The 15,098-nt window shown below is 39.1% G+C and overlaps 1 protein-coding gene across 6 annotated transcripts in view; it reads left to right on the forward strand.

Annotated features, from left to right (window-relative positions):
• The window catches only part of SVIL (supervillin), a 148,332-nt gene that overhangs the window by 73,409 nt on the left and 59,825 nt on the right, over nt 1-15,098 (forward strand). For 3 of the 6 annotated variants that reach the window (XM_064444898.1, XM_064444901.1, XM_064444900.1), the window contains exons 2-6: nt 1,954-2,020; nt 7,260-7,351; nt 12,631-12,688; nt 12,812-12,963; nt 13,369-14,047. In XM_064444898.1, the coding sequence (XP_064300968.1) occupies nt 1,954-2,020; nt 7,260-7,351; nt 12,631-12,688; nt 12,812-12,963; nt 13,369-14,047 (1,048 nt within the window). Of the gene's footprint in view, nt 1-1,953; nt 2,021-7,259; nt 7,352-8,623; nt 8,721-10,539; nt 10,602-12,630; nt 12,689-12,811; nt 12,964-13,368; nt 14,048-15,098 lie in introns of all 6 variants that reach the window. The other 3 variants (XM_064444902.1, XM_064444897.1, XM_064444899.1) reach the window with 2 other exon arrangements.

A 15,098-nucleotide genomic window follows, 5' to 3' on the forward strand; every position in this document is an offset into this window, starting at 1 on the left:
TCTTCCTTCCTTCTGCCAGTGAAGCAATGAAAGCTACTTTCTTCCCTTCTCATATCCCCTTTCCAGTTTTGGCTAGGGTAGGGAGAATTTCTCTGTGGTCTACTTGTGGTTTTCATGGTGGACAGCTGGTTTAGTGCCAAAAACTATAGGATGGGTTATATCCCCTTAGAACGGCTATAAATTTAAGATATGCCTGGTTCTGATTAGCTAAGCTGATACTGAGCTGGGCTTTTTAAGTTACTGCATACTTTTCTCACAGTAATGTAAATCTGGCCTTTTTAGAGCATACTTATGGCATGGAGTATTCTTTTTAGTATTGTAGAGTAAAATATAATGATTTATATACCATTCATACTGTTTTTCTTATAATACTCTGTTTTGGTCTAACAAGATGTTTCTGAGTAATCTGTGTGCTTTATTCTCCATTTACTTGGAAAGAGAAAATTAATGTTAACAAAAACAGGAAAAAGTTGCCTATTAAAGTGGAAGAATGCTATTAGCAAAGCTGCTTGAAATCTGCAGTGACTTGTAGCAGATGGCTTAAAAAAGCGCCTTTTTTGCACATTTTAAGCCTCTTCATCAAGATTTTAAAATGGTCTTTTTTTTTTTTTAAATGTGTTTACCTGGAGAGGTTTCAGAAAGAAGTGGAAGAAAGGAGGAGCGTGTAAAGTTTTGAAAGGCATAGACAAAAGATACATTCTCTAAATTAACACCCACGTTGTGAGCTATGATAGGTTTCATTAAACCTTTTCAGCAAAAATAAGAAACATCCTACCAAGATTTTAAAATATTTTGTATAAGCAAAAAAATTTTTTTTTCCACTTAGTAGTTCTTTCAAGTAGTTAAATCTCAGATTTGAGTAAAAGGGATATTGCTGCTTTTGAAACATTTTGGAGTCCGGACTGTGTCATAACTGTTCAGGTCTGTCTTTGAAAAATAAAATGAACACTGTGTCAGTGACCAATTGTTTACTTAGGATCCTGGGGTAGTTGACTTAATACAGATGGGACAGAAGGCAATTTTCCCATTGGGAGTAAGTTAGTAACTTCATGTGGTTTTCAACAGCAGTGAGACCCGGTGCTCCCCTACTCCCTGACTAGCAGTTCTCTAAGGTCTCTTAATAGCATCCTCATTGCTGAATGGAGGCAGCCGGTACTTGGAGCTCTGGTCCCCCTTGCCACTGGCCATTATTTAGACCCTCTGATGATGTTCATGACTGCAGAAATGAAAAAGTTAAATCCGGGGGGAGGGGGAGGGTTGCCTATTGTTTGTTATGGTTCACAAAGATTCAGGAACTAGTGGCTTTGTAATACATACTTTTTTGAATACAAGGCTGCATCTGACACAGTTTTGCTCTCACTGTAAATACGTGTTCCTCTTAGAAAGTACACATGTTCTAAGGGTATTCAGAAGAAAATGGGAGCTTCTAAACAGTAGACAACCTTCAGAAATATTTCTGTCGTGGATGGTGTAAGACTACTGCTACAGATCCTCAGCTGGGCCTCTCTGACTTCTGCAGTGAATATGCAGTTTTTATAGTATTGCTAGGCTGCAGCCAAAAAGGCTCTTGCTGCTTGCAGCATTTCGCATTTGCAGAGTGCTTCATAAGCATGTCTACCGCCCATTTTATAAGCTGGGAAACTGAGTCAAGGAGTTTAAATGATAGCCCCAGGCTACAGTGCTATACCATGAATGCTGGGATTAGAACATGGCAGTTCCATAAAGTGTTGGTGTTTTTGATATGTTTACTGTCTGTATTCATTTTTGAAAGGCTTTGGTTTATCACCATCTTAGACATGCCAGCTTATGCTCCTTTGACTAGAGGCCTTTGTACAGTCTTTTCCAGTGGAAAAGCATGATGATTGGAGACTATAACCTAGTTTCCTAAAAGTTCCCCATTTATTAAAGCATCTTCACTACCGTGTGTGTTTTTCTTTTTTTTTCATTTCACAGATTTTGACAAAGAAAATTCAGTCAGATTTAAACCTTCACGATTGCTCCACAGGAAGAGAGCGTTAAGGTAAGGTCAAGTTTTTCTTGCCCAGTGAAGATGGCTGGTTGCATGATTATAACTTGTAGTCATTGCTTGAATCTACATTTATTCTTTTGTCAGAGAAAATGATTATTGGTCTTCTCACAGGACCAACCTTTGGCATAAAGCAGGTGCTCTGAACAGGTATTGAAAACACCAACTGCCTCCTAAGTAATATAATATTTATAGCTGGCATTGCTAAGGGAAGAGTCCCACTCGGCACTGAGCCTCCAGCCACTGCAACACCCATTTTTCCTTGCATGGCATGGACACAATACACAGCTTTAGTGAACCAGTTTGGAAAACTGATCTGTCTGAAAAAGAAGGTGGCTGAAGTGGGTGAATTAATTAGACAGCCCTGCAGAGAGCTTTGTCAGCACATGGGAGGGGGACACCGCGGAGATGAATGGAGAGGTGACGTTGCTGCTCCCTTGCAGCACCATGCTGCCTCGCACCTGTAATCTTAGGGCACAGTTTCACAAGGCTGAGTAAGTGGATATAGTTCACATTTATGCAAGGTGGAGATCACATTCCCTCGCTCTCCCCATCCTGACTCCGACTACTTTTTGGTGTCCACCTTTGTGCTTGCTGGACTCATTCATAGTGGCACAGAGAGAAGGTCAGGGAGCTGGGAACTGGCTATTGCCCCAGCAACCAGCTGTTTTGTTGGCTCAGCTGCACAGGAATACACCAGCCTTAGGCACCCAGGCTCCTGTCTGCAAGCATCTTCTTCAGTCAACGCACATTATCTGGAGTGTACCTGATTCCCTGCCATGTTCACAGAATCATAGAATCCCACGTTGGAAGGGACCTCAGGGATCATCTAGTCCAACCTTTCTAGGAAGAGCGCAGTCTAGACAAAATGGCCCAGCACCCTGTCCAGATGACTGTTGTTTCTTAGGTACTCTAGAGAGGTGGAAGGAATAGGTGTACGAGACTCATTGTTACAGAAGGCAGGTAGTGGGAAGTAGAAATTAGAGTAGTAGAGAAGGATGTGACTGTAGAATGGACCTTTTACACGAGAGTCCAGGGAAGGAAATTTTCCTGGAAGTAGAGAAAGAAGAAAAAGGAACGCCGAGCACGTAGCTGGCAGGTATACAAGTGGATTTTTATGCATGTGTTTCAATCACAAAATCTCCGTATATCCCATAGCTTTAATCCAGATGGTGGGGCAGTGTTACCAGCAGCATTTGGATCAAACTTCTGCTTGCTTTTGTGCGTGTAACTAGGTTAGTGGGACAGCTATTTAGAAACTGTATGCTGCTGCAGCAGCAGATGAAGTTTTCAGCCTGGAATCCCTGATGTATAGAAGTAGCCTACACTTAGTTTGGAAGTTGCAAGAGCAGCCTAACTACTGAGACCGTCAAATACCCTACTACTGTCACATTATACATTGCTTTTTAAAGAAAAGCTGTTGAGGTTGTTTGCCTGTGTTTTAATAGGAATCATATGAATTCTTGAACATTGGAGAGTATAATGAGTTTGTTGGGAACCTGAGGCCAAACCACACATACATGCTGTGCAAAACGAACTTGTGGGACCTCATGCTGTTGATTGCATTTCATGAACCATGATCACAGGCTATGTATCAGTCAAGCAAAGGAGAAGTTCCTCTTCCAGTATCCAGATTTAACAGAGTCTTTAAGAAGAAAGAATTCTTGCACACTTCTGAATTATTTTTTCATTTAGAGAAATCCAAGTATGCTGTAAATTATTTTAATGATGAATGTGCATAGTCTAGCTATTAAGTGCAGGAGCTCCTGGTGCTGCTGCTTGTAATCTGCACCTAGATTTATAGCATGACCTGAGAAATTAAGCAAAGGTGAGTAGATGTAGTTGTGATACTTCTAGAACAGGGTTGTGGGTGAGTTTTAAGGTACAATATACTTTGCAGTCCAAGTCTGGCTGTCTGACTGTGCTTAAGCAATTCCATTTTTTGCCACAACTGCTCCTTTAGCAGAGAAACTAATAAAGCAGGCGGACATCTGGATAGATTCCTTTGAGGAAAAGGGAACTCTTGGTGAGGAATTACTTAGAAGCATTTTTTTTTTTAAAGCTGTATGAGTAGTGTCCTGTAATTTTTTTTATTACTATCTGGAATTGCTTTAACATCATTCCGACTCAATTTAGATTCCTAATGAATGTTCTTATTGAATACTGTGACATGTCCTAAATATGCCTACTTTCATTTTTAGAACTAATTTTATATATGTATCTATAAATACCCAATTGTTTGGCTTGACTATATAATCTTCAGAGCAGTGCTTTTTCTCTGAATTCTCTGTGCAAGTCAAAGCAATATAATTGATGCATCAGTTTAAAACATTTTGTGTTTCTAACATGCAAATATTTAAAACAAGCAATGCCACCTTCAGCTTTGGAAGAGAGCAAAAGTGCCTCTGAAGAAGAAAAACTTCTCCATTGTGGATAAAATAGTCAATAAAAGCTGAAGGTCTGTCCAGAGGGAAATGGAAAATGAGGGCATTAAGGGAAACTGAAAGGAATTCCACAAAGTAGACAACCTGTGATGCCATGTAGCCCAGCGAGGGTTAAGCTTAAGAAGTGTGTGGTTATTAAAAGAATTTTAATGAAATCTGCCAGTGAGCAAAGGTTGGAAGCCACCCTCAGTACAGAGGAGGAGGGAGCTCATGTACAGGAAGAACTGGATGACCTTGAGGAGTATAGAAAAGGGATGTAATGTAATAATACTAAGTGCACAGTTGTGCATTGGGGGCTGATAAATTTTTCTGTCACTTGCAACTGATGAAAGCAAAGCCTTGGTATATTAGTTTATCATGCGGGATTGAGCAAACAATATAGTGTAGTTATAAAAAGGCAAATGTGTGGTAGATCCCAGCATTCATCTGGCTAGTCATATAATAATGCTTTCTCTATTAAAATTCTTATTTTAATAAGACCCTGCTAAGACCCAAGTCTGGAATCAAGGCTGTCCAATTCTGGACACCATATACAAAAAAGGTGACTTAAAACTGGAACAGGAAGAGGGCATTTTTACAGATAATCAATGAAACTGAGAGCCTGTCTCGAGGAATCTATAATAATGAGAGGACGTGGAAAACTTCTGTTAATAAAAATAAGTAAGGTACTCAACAACACTGGCTCACAAATGGAACAAATAGATGGAAACACAGTGAAAGACATTTAGGCTGGATTTAGCGGGTCTCTGGCTTCAGAGTCCCTGGAACTCCCTGGAGTTTGGAGGAAGGGGCAGGAGTGAACCTAACTAGTTTACGGTATTTAAAAGTTTGTTGAGGATCCACAAGCAATCCAACAATACAATTCCTTTTAGAACCAGTGGTCTAGTGCCCACCCTGATTCTGTATGATTTTACCCTTGGAAATTTATGTGGGACTGAGGCTAGTTGTGGATGTTAGTGCATAGTCAATTTAAACAAGGATTTTGCTGCATGAGTGAATGCTTTTCTGTAGTGTGTCCCATGTTTATAGAAACCTAAGGTGCTGCACTGTTAAAAGCGTTATGGAAGCGATTGGAGATGCTGCTAAATAAAGCCCTAGGTCCCTCAGCACTTTTGAGGCAACTCTTAGGTAGTCAAATAAATTTTGGTTTTGATTTCTAGTCTTAGACTAATATTGACATTTTTCAAACTCACCCTTAGCGAAAAAGAGTAGAAACTGTTTTCAAATGGAAACTGGGAGTCTCTCCACACAGGGGTTCTCCATGAGATGTGTCTGTAAGAAAATAACATATTGTGAGGCTAACAAGAGTCACGAGTGTTTGCAATGTGGGGTTAGGCATATAGAAACATGCAGTTAACTGTCTGAGTCTCTGCCCAGTCTCAGATGACACAAGAACCTGTTTGCTTATGGCCACTGTGTGCTTTTTTTTGTTGTTTTTGTGTAGTTCCATTAAAGTGTTTTCGCTCTGTATGGATACACAGTTTTCTGTAATGGATAGCTTATTGCAGCTCTTCATCTTTTATTTGCTGTTTTGTGTAGCGGCTAACATTTCTTTTCTTGGCAGTACCTGGAATAATTTCTGTAAGTGCGGTTGTTGGAGATGATTTGCAGCAGGTGGCATGGTGCCTGAATGTGACACAGCCCAGTTTCTTTACTGTCATTTCAAGGATTTTATTCTCTCCTCAATGTCTTCTTACAAAGCAGTGTTATTTATAAATTATAAAGAAGCAAATATTTCTTGGAGTTCATGTGAAATGTTATTAGTCATTATATGTTAAAACTTTTGAACGAGAAATGTTCTTCTGGAATAGTGAGTATGGAAATTTTTTTAAAATTATTTTTTCTTTTCTAACCAAATACCCTCGATGAAAGGGTATTAAATTCTTTAAAAAGCCATTTAAAAACTTTCATAAGGAAAGGTTTTCTAACGGTAAGACTGTGCAGTTTGTCTTGTCAGAATGACAGTAAATCATATGGCACATCACTACCATGGCAAAATGAAGAGCCTGGAATCACTGTGGGGATTTGTATCTGTTACACCTCTCTACACAGTTTACTAAAGGTTTTAAGGCTAGTATAAGTTTTCTTATGCTTGGTTGTGATAGTTCAGAAGTCATAATGGTAGAATACAGCAGTTGTCTCAGCAGTTCTCTCTCTAACAACTGGAGAGAAAAATCTCACTTTGTTTACCCACAAGGAGGAACACTTCCTCCAAAAAGTCTGTAAACAGTTAGTATGTACTTTAGACCATTACGACAGCTACATTTTACAGTAAAATTTGTATATTTAATGATTATATTTATACAAATATTTTGTCTTATCTGAATGGACATTTTTGCTGTTTTGAATTGACAAGGTATAAAACTAAATGATCTGCTGCTCATATTACTGTTCTATAAACCATATAAGATCCAGTGATCAGTGCACTACAATAGGGCAGTCGTGCAGAAGGCTTCTAGGTGGAGTGTACATACAGTACTGCATTTGAAGAAATATGTTGTAATATTTATGAAGAATCATTTGATATAGATTATTTCAAATGTAATTGCTAGTAGAAGGCAGTCTCCGGTCAGTAATTTAATGCAAAAATGTGTCACAGTCAGTTCCAAACAAGTTTCAAATTATGTTAGGTTTGGCTTTGTGAGTTTCTTGGGGTTATTTCTTTCTTATGGAAAATATTTTCTTTGGTATCTCTGTTAGACTATCTTGCAGTAAATTGCTTACATCTTGGCTTTATCTGATTTGTGGCAGAAGCATCCACAGTTCTGTAAACCAGATGTTGCTTTCAGTTTTCAGAAGGAGTTCTCATTTGAAGATAAAGAAGAACTTGCAAACAGCACAAAGGATATTGATGCTAATCTCTTAGCAGTACTTCCAAAAGGTAGGTAAGGGAGACACATTATGAACACAAGTGGTAATTTAACAGCATTTGAAGTTTAGTCTATGCAAGTGCAAGGCACAGTTAAAATCACTTAGGCAAAGTGTTTTGTAAATGAGTTTTCTTTTCCCTGTGAAGTATGCATAGGGATTGAAACAGGGATGAACCACAATGCTCTTTTACAAGGCCTTGTTCCATCCCTGCTTCATAAAGTTCAGCTTTGTTTACCTACTTTTTAATAGGTTAAGTAGTAGTTGAAATTCAAAACTTGAGAGTATTCTTTGTACAGTTAGATTAATACTGAATTCAAAGATGTTAACTTGGCTTGTACTCGTAGCTCTTCCCGGTCCCCCTCAGAGGTTGGTTGAATCACTGTGCTTGCATGACCGACTACATGCTGAATTGCAGTCTTGCATGCTAAAGGATCTGCTCTGTGGAAGGGTTTTGGGATACTTTTAAAAAACTTCTGTCTTAGTCTGAATAACTTATGAAGAAAGCAGCAGTTCCATCTTTATCTTTTGACACAGTTGATCTAGAGGTGAGAATTCTGTTGATCTGTTTAGAGGAAATCACAATCTGCTTGGAAATGATTCTTGACCAGTAAAGGATGACATTTGACTGAAGAACTACGTGTAACCAGCATAAAGGTGTTCCCTTCACTCAAGAATGTTGTGGATCTCAGAACTTTGATTAAAATTGTTAGTGTGTTCTGATGGTATTTTTACCCTTTTCAAACAAACTACAAGGCTAGTTGCACTAATCCCAACATAAAGGAACTGGCTTGCTCTTTTAATGTCATTTGTTGCAGAGGTCCTTTAGAAAGGAGCCCTTCTTTCAGCATAACGTTTAAGTGATATTCAAGTGATGTGATTGTTTTTGTAATATAATCCTTACAAATGTTCAGAAAGAGGCTTCATTGACACAATGATGGAATAGAGTGATATGCATTTATACGATAGACTTCCTGAGAGCACTAGTCAGTAAGACTACATAGTCCCTCATTATTCATGTACTTAGCCTTACAGTCATGCTGGCCAACAAGTTAATGGTGAGAGCCTTCGCTTGAGAAACCTTCTCTGTAAGTTGCTTCTCGGTGAACTAATTCCTATTCCAAGATGTTTCTATTTCCTAAGAACTTATTCTCATAATAAAGGCATCAGATTTGGTGTGTACCAGACTTAAGAAAAAGTTAGCAGTGCGAGCTCATGGCTACATTCTGAGGGGACTACTTGAGGCCAAACACTCTGAAAATCAAGGGGTTTTTGTTCCACCTAGGGCCTAACTTTGACCCAGATTTGCACATGTTGGAAAATTGGAGGAATATATTTAATTTTCAACTGATACAGACTGAACTGAGGTTCAGAGACTCTAGGTAAATCTCACATGTTGCTGCCTGCAGTTAAGCATTGAACATGTTAGTATGCCTCTGCTAGCATGAACAGAAGATAAATGCTTCTCCAACCTGGTTTGTAGACCATTATCTTTCCGGGTAACGAGAAGAGGAGGTAGAAACGAAGCTTGTAGGTGTTACTATTGTGTTAAATTTTCCTCAAAATGAAAATGTATATACCTGCCAATATACCAATGGTTATTTACCAGCTCTATGAAATTAAGCCTCTGGCAGGTAAATATTTGATCCACATCTATTCAGGCTTCACAAATATATGTGCTCGCTCTCTACTAGGGACTTTTGGGAGGCTTGATTAAGTTTTTACAGCTTGTGTATTTTAAAAATAAAACTGTCACATGCCTGCAACTTTATCCACATGTTATCCCTTCTGCAGATATCAAAAAGAGCTTTCAGCAAAAACATTTATAATCTGTAACAAATGTTTCTGAAACATTTCTGAATTCTATAAGAAATCTTTCACCTTAATTTAAACGTTTTTAGAAACATTTTAATAAGGTGCGCTGCAGATGGACTTTTTGTTTTTTACTCTGGTGTGAAACATGGAAGAATATTGCTTTTGCTAAATACTAGTATTATAAGGTAAATTCTGCTCAGAAGATGTACAGTTACTAAAATTAAGATGCCTCTTGACAGTCTCTTTGGAGAGTATCCTACCATAGCATCCTGCTCAACAGCCTAAAATAAAGCCTGAAGTTCAGGGATGTTCCTGAACTGTGACTGTTCTTCCTGTTGCCCTTAACTATACTGACCAACAGCGCTTACAAAGTGTATTGGCATGAAGTAACGTAAATAAGGAGCTTTTACTGTGAAATTAATTATTTTAAGCTTCTTAGTCTTTTCTTGTGTGCTGAATCACATCTTTGTGCTACCGTTTAGGAGAAGCGTTGTTATTTAACGCTGTCATGGGGTTTTGAAATGGTGTAGTTTCTGATGGTCATGTGGAAGAACATCCTGTGAACAGATGGGAAATTGGCACCAACATATTCGAATTGCAAACTGAAAGAGAGAAACCCGATCACCTAAGCTTGCAAGGGCCAACCAGTGTCCCTGACAGTGAAATTTCTCCAACTGACTTTCATGTTTTAAAGTCAAATATTTTTTTCAGCAAAAAGAAATCACTAAAGTAGACGACTTCCTGCATTCTAAATATTTTTTTTTCCCTTTTTTTGGCTTCTTTTTCCCACCTCCCCAGAAGAATAATATTGCTGAAACTGCTTTCACAAAAAAGCTCTGCAGATGTTGGCCAACCTAGCTGAAATTACTGTCTGGAATCTCAAGTGTGGAAAAAGTGTAAGGCAGCATAGAGTAGTCCCATGCTATTTTTGTCCCATCTTGTTTGGGAAGGTGTTAGAGAGATGCTTCATGAGGCCAGTGCTCTTTTTAGGACTGCAAAGCAGTAGTAGAATCTCTGGAACTTCAGCTAACACGTAGCGAGAGGGTGTTGAGCTAATGCTGCAGAGAGTTCTTTGGATGTTCCACATTTTTTTATATGGATGACTTATAGTCAAGTTTCCTTTTTTTATTTGGGGGGGGGGGGGGCAGACAGACGGACAACTTTTTTGTATGAAGTTATGCTTTAGAGCTTTACTACAGTTAAAGACCTGTTCTCTGATGATGGTTTCAGGGACTGTATAAGCTGGTGACTAGGAAAGAAAAATGATCAGGATTTGGATGGAATGTGGTTTTATTAACTGTGAGCTGTGGAGGCCTTTGACCTGTCTGAAGTGGCAGAACAATTATGGGTTTTCTTTTGACCGTTTTATGCATGCATATCCAACAGATCGAACCGAAAACCTCTAATAGCCAGAGGAACAAACTTACACAGAAGTAGATTTGGCAGAGGTGAGAGCGAAGTATTTATGAGAAATCATTTCCTTTGGTGTGAATGTGAGATGAAGACTGGTTTCACATGGATAAGTTCTCTGTTTAATACAGTTTCACTGCTAGCACCGCTTGAGTAGGCAGGGCAGCAGTGGGAACTGCTCTGGTGTTGGTTCAGGATGCAAATTTTGCATTGCCCAAGTCCAGTTCTCATCTGTCTCAAGAGAGCTGTGCCTGGAGCTTGCTGACTTTCAGTGGCTGTATTGCACTGTCAACCTGGTCAACAGCGTAGGCTTCAGTCTGCTACAGATGCTGAAACTAGGCATGGGAGAGGTGTCCCTTGGGCTAGCACTGTTACGTAGCTGCATACTTAGCTGCTCTGCACTGCTAGTTGCATCAAATGTGTATGTATTCGATTTTTTTTTTTCATGGCATGATTGCAATCTGAGCTAACCTGGCTTCAGAAATAGAAACAGATAGCTTGATTCTGCTTTCTGTGAAAAGTAGACTAAAGGAGTTGTTTTGGAGAGCGGCCCAGCTGATTTCTTTCCCATTCATCACACATTTTCAGTAGGCATTCATCTGTAGCCTCAAGACACTATGTATTCTGATCATGACTACTCAGAGAAGCAAATGACTGAGTTATGAACATTCATTCTTGCTGATACAAGTCATTTTACCTGGAGCCCTAGTGGCTTTTCAGCACATGTGGTTGATAGGACAGCCAATGTCAATATCTGAATCTGTGAGGTATTGACTACAGCAAACTTCCTGGATATTTGTCAGCTAAGCTGAAACCCTGACCTAGCTATGTATGTGAGCCCTTGCAGTAGAGGAAGGGGAGAGATGGTGTGTCTGACCTTTAAAAGCATGATGTGTCAATAATGTTTATCTTCTAAGTATCTAGAGCAATGAAGTCTGGTAAGGAAAAAAGCTGATAGATTTACTTCTGCAGTGCTGTGGAACAGTGTCTACTAGACATTCCTGACGCATAAGGCATTTCTGATGGCAATCTAGGGCTGCTTTAACAGGCTATAGACTTTAGCTTTCAACTTTTGACCCCTGGGTGAACAGGATCAGGACCCCAGAAGTGCACTGCAATCAATATAGACGCACACAGCTTTTAGTACCACATCTTTGCCAAGGCAGTGATATGCAGGGGGAGGGTAGGGGTTTGTTAGGAACACACACCACACACCGCCCTCCCTCACAGTCCACTGCATCCTTTGACAGCCTGGATGGTTTCTCTTCCTGGTGATAAGAAGTCACACCATACTTCATGTAGCACTCACTGCTCCAGCATGGTTTGCAAACATCACTGGTAACTGCACATATGTGTATATATATAGGGATTACTTCATCTGTCACGCCTCCTGTTGGTTCACTACTATTTTGTGAACTGTGACAGCTGTCTGCTAGCATATAACACTACCAGACAGTTCAGAGGGAGAGAAGGAAAGTATGTCCAATTAAAACTACAAGGGAAACTTAGCAAAGTAGAAAGTGATTAATCATGCAGGAGTATCATGAAGGTACACAGTAATTTTCACTCCAGCCATGAGTCACGGGGATTCTTGGGATTTGCTCAGTATAAGAGAGTGGGGGAAAGTAAGGAATAGGGGACACCATTTCTCTTTAAACATAGTCAGTCTCCAACTTTTGTATAGACAAGGCAAGCAGCAATTCCATACTACTGGGTTTTGAAAGGGTTTACTATAGTGTGTAAGCTTGACCTCAGCTAATCAAAATACAGTTTGCCCAGTTTATACTAGATCTTGAAAACTGCTAGGATGCATAGCAGATTCTAGCTTAGCCTGGACGTACCTGGAGGGGAGGCTTCTTTGGTGTTTACATCAATGTGCCTAATGCACTTTTGACAGTGCAAGCTTAAACTAGAAAACTGAGGAAAATGCTTCTTCCCTAACAAAAGCTATTTCAAATGTCTTAACTTTATTTGACTGTTCCTTCTTATTCTGAAGCTTTTTAGTAAGTGTCTGTGAGTTTCTGAAACTTAGTAGCTTATAAACTCTATAATCTTTTGTTGTCTCAGTTTCAGAATTAAGAAAACTGTTTGAACCAAACAACCAAGATTTTTTGGAAATGAAAAGGTAAAAAAAAAAGTCTTTGGCCTGTAAAGCAAAACACACAGCTTGTTTTGTTACCTCCTCTTAGAAACTGTCCCCTCAAATCTTCAAAGATGCCCGATTTCACATTTTTCACATCTTTTCCAGGAAAGAGAGAATAGCTAGACGCTTAGAGGGAATTGAAAATGATACACAACCTATGCTTCTACAAAACTGCCCAGGATCAGTCACACACCGTTTGCTAGAGGAAGATACACCAAGATATATGCGTGCAACTGATCCATACAGTCCCCACTTAGGTTAGTAGTATCTATATCAGTCAATCTTGCATTGCTGAATTACTTCACATTTACTACCCTATCATTTGTGCAGTACATGGAGAATAATTTTATAGAAGAGCTGTGGTCAGGGTTTTTTTTTAATTTGCCTTTCAATTTTCCAGTTGTCTTATTTGAAAAAGGTTGATTATCCGTATATTGTTTGAAAACAACAGTAATTTGATGAGACTCTTAAATAGTTATAACTAATAAACATTTAGTTATTCATATGTTCTTTTGGAGACATAAGTGCAAAAATGTAATGTCTGTCACTAGCACACTTTGATTTCTAAGAAAATGGGACGCTTTTAATCCACTCAATGTGAATGGTGGGTAGGGTGCTCGGGGTTTTGGGCTGGTCTTGCTCATATGTTGTACTTTTGACAGGAAGATCAAATGAAGAGGAGGAAACTTCGGATTCTTCTGTAGAAAAACAACCTAGATCATCTAGATACCGAGCAGAAATCACAGGAGGTAATACAGAGCCCTTGTATAGTACAGGAAACATGGATGTCCAGGAACTAGAGTCAAAAGCAGAAAGAATAGCTAGGTACAAGGCAGAGAGGCGGCGCCAGCTGGCAGAAAAATACGGATTATCTCTTGATTCTGATTTGGATTCTGACTACTCATCCAGATACACAAGGGCAAGGAAAGATCCCGACAGCGTGGAAAGAAAGGGAGTGAAAACTGAAAGGCAGGATGATGAAAACAAGGACTATGGCTCCCTGTATTTGTCTAGGACTGAGACGAAGGAGTCAAAGAATGTGATTTCTGAATCCAAAGAGTATGCCAGCCATGAGAAAGATGGTGTTCCAGATAAAGAAGACCTCTCGAATGAAAAGAGTGATAGAAAAGCAGATGATGACAGTGCAATTAGACAGGCTTCTGACCCTTCAGCAACCTTGGATAGTTCTGTCTCCCTTTTACTTTCTGGACGAGAATCTTCCTCCAATGTGCCAATATCACCAAAGCAAACCCCCAGAGAGTCCCTTTCTTCACCAAAGCGGGCAGCCTCACCAATCCATTTGCAGAATGACCAGCCCTTGCACAGTAACATCAGACAAAGGTAAGCGTGATTTTTATTTGTTTGTTTATACAGTAGATTCCTTTATCTTAATCACCTTCTGCAGCGGTGTCTACAGTATTTACGAGAATGTATGTATTACCCTTGAAGAACCTATTTAGTGGCTTTGGATGTCTCAGGCTGGATTGGTTGGGTTTATTGAATCACAGTGTATTTCTGATGCAAGGAAGGGGGTGTCTATTTCTATGATTAGATATGTCCTTGGTTTCACTTTATATTTATAGAATTTATGCTAAAATTAATCCCTTTGGGGGGGAAGTGGAGTAACTGATGTTTAAGATATTTACACAAACTAGAATTTGAACAAGTTATGGGTCTAAACTCCCTTTTTTTTTTTACTCATAACCTGCTAGAGGAAGCCTTTAACTTTTTTCCTCTATAGCCTGTAATTGTTTGGGTGGGGGTTTCCAAGTAAAGGCAAATTGTTTTTAGTGAAGATTTGAATAGCTTCTTGACAGCTTCTGCCAAAATAGAACAGGTCTCAGAGTTAAAAGCTGAAAAGTGTCTTGGGTCAGTTGAAATGATAGTTGATTTGTTTTCCTGATGTGAAAGTGTAAAAACCCTTTTGAACTGTGATAGTTAATCTTTCAGATAATATCTGGGTATATGTGTGAAGGGTCAGAGGGGAGAGTTAAAATTCCATGCTGAATTTGGAAAATGTAGCCTCCCTCATAGTATGCTGAGTTACTTCGGATTTGACAAATTTCCTCCAGTAATAGAGTAACCAAATTCTTCCATAAGGAAAAAAAAATAGTTTTCACTAATTTCACATTGTAGTTTTACACTGTTGTGCAAAAACAGATTGTCAGTGTTATGGTGACTGAAGAGAATGCGTGACTTAAGAATTTTTTTCGAAGTATTATTTTCTCTAAGTGTGATTCTTTGATTTCTAGGTAGGTGGATAAATGGAAAATAATAACATGTTGCAGCTAAAAATTATGTAAATTGTAAAAAGAACTTAACTGTAAACATATCTGCATCATGCTCAGCAGTGCTGACTGTTTCTGAAAAACTGAAGTGAACTGGCATAAAC

Source organism: Phalacrocorax carbo, chromosome 2 (genome assembly GCF_963921805.1).
Source record: "Phalacrocorax carbo chromosome 2, bPhaCar2.1, whole genome shotgun sequence".
Classification (NCBI taxonomy): Eukaryota; Metazoa; Chordata; class Aves; order Suliformes; family Phalacrocoracidae; genus Phalacrocorax; species Phalacrocorax carbo.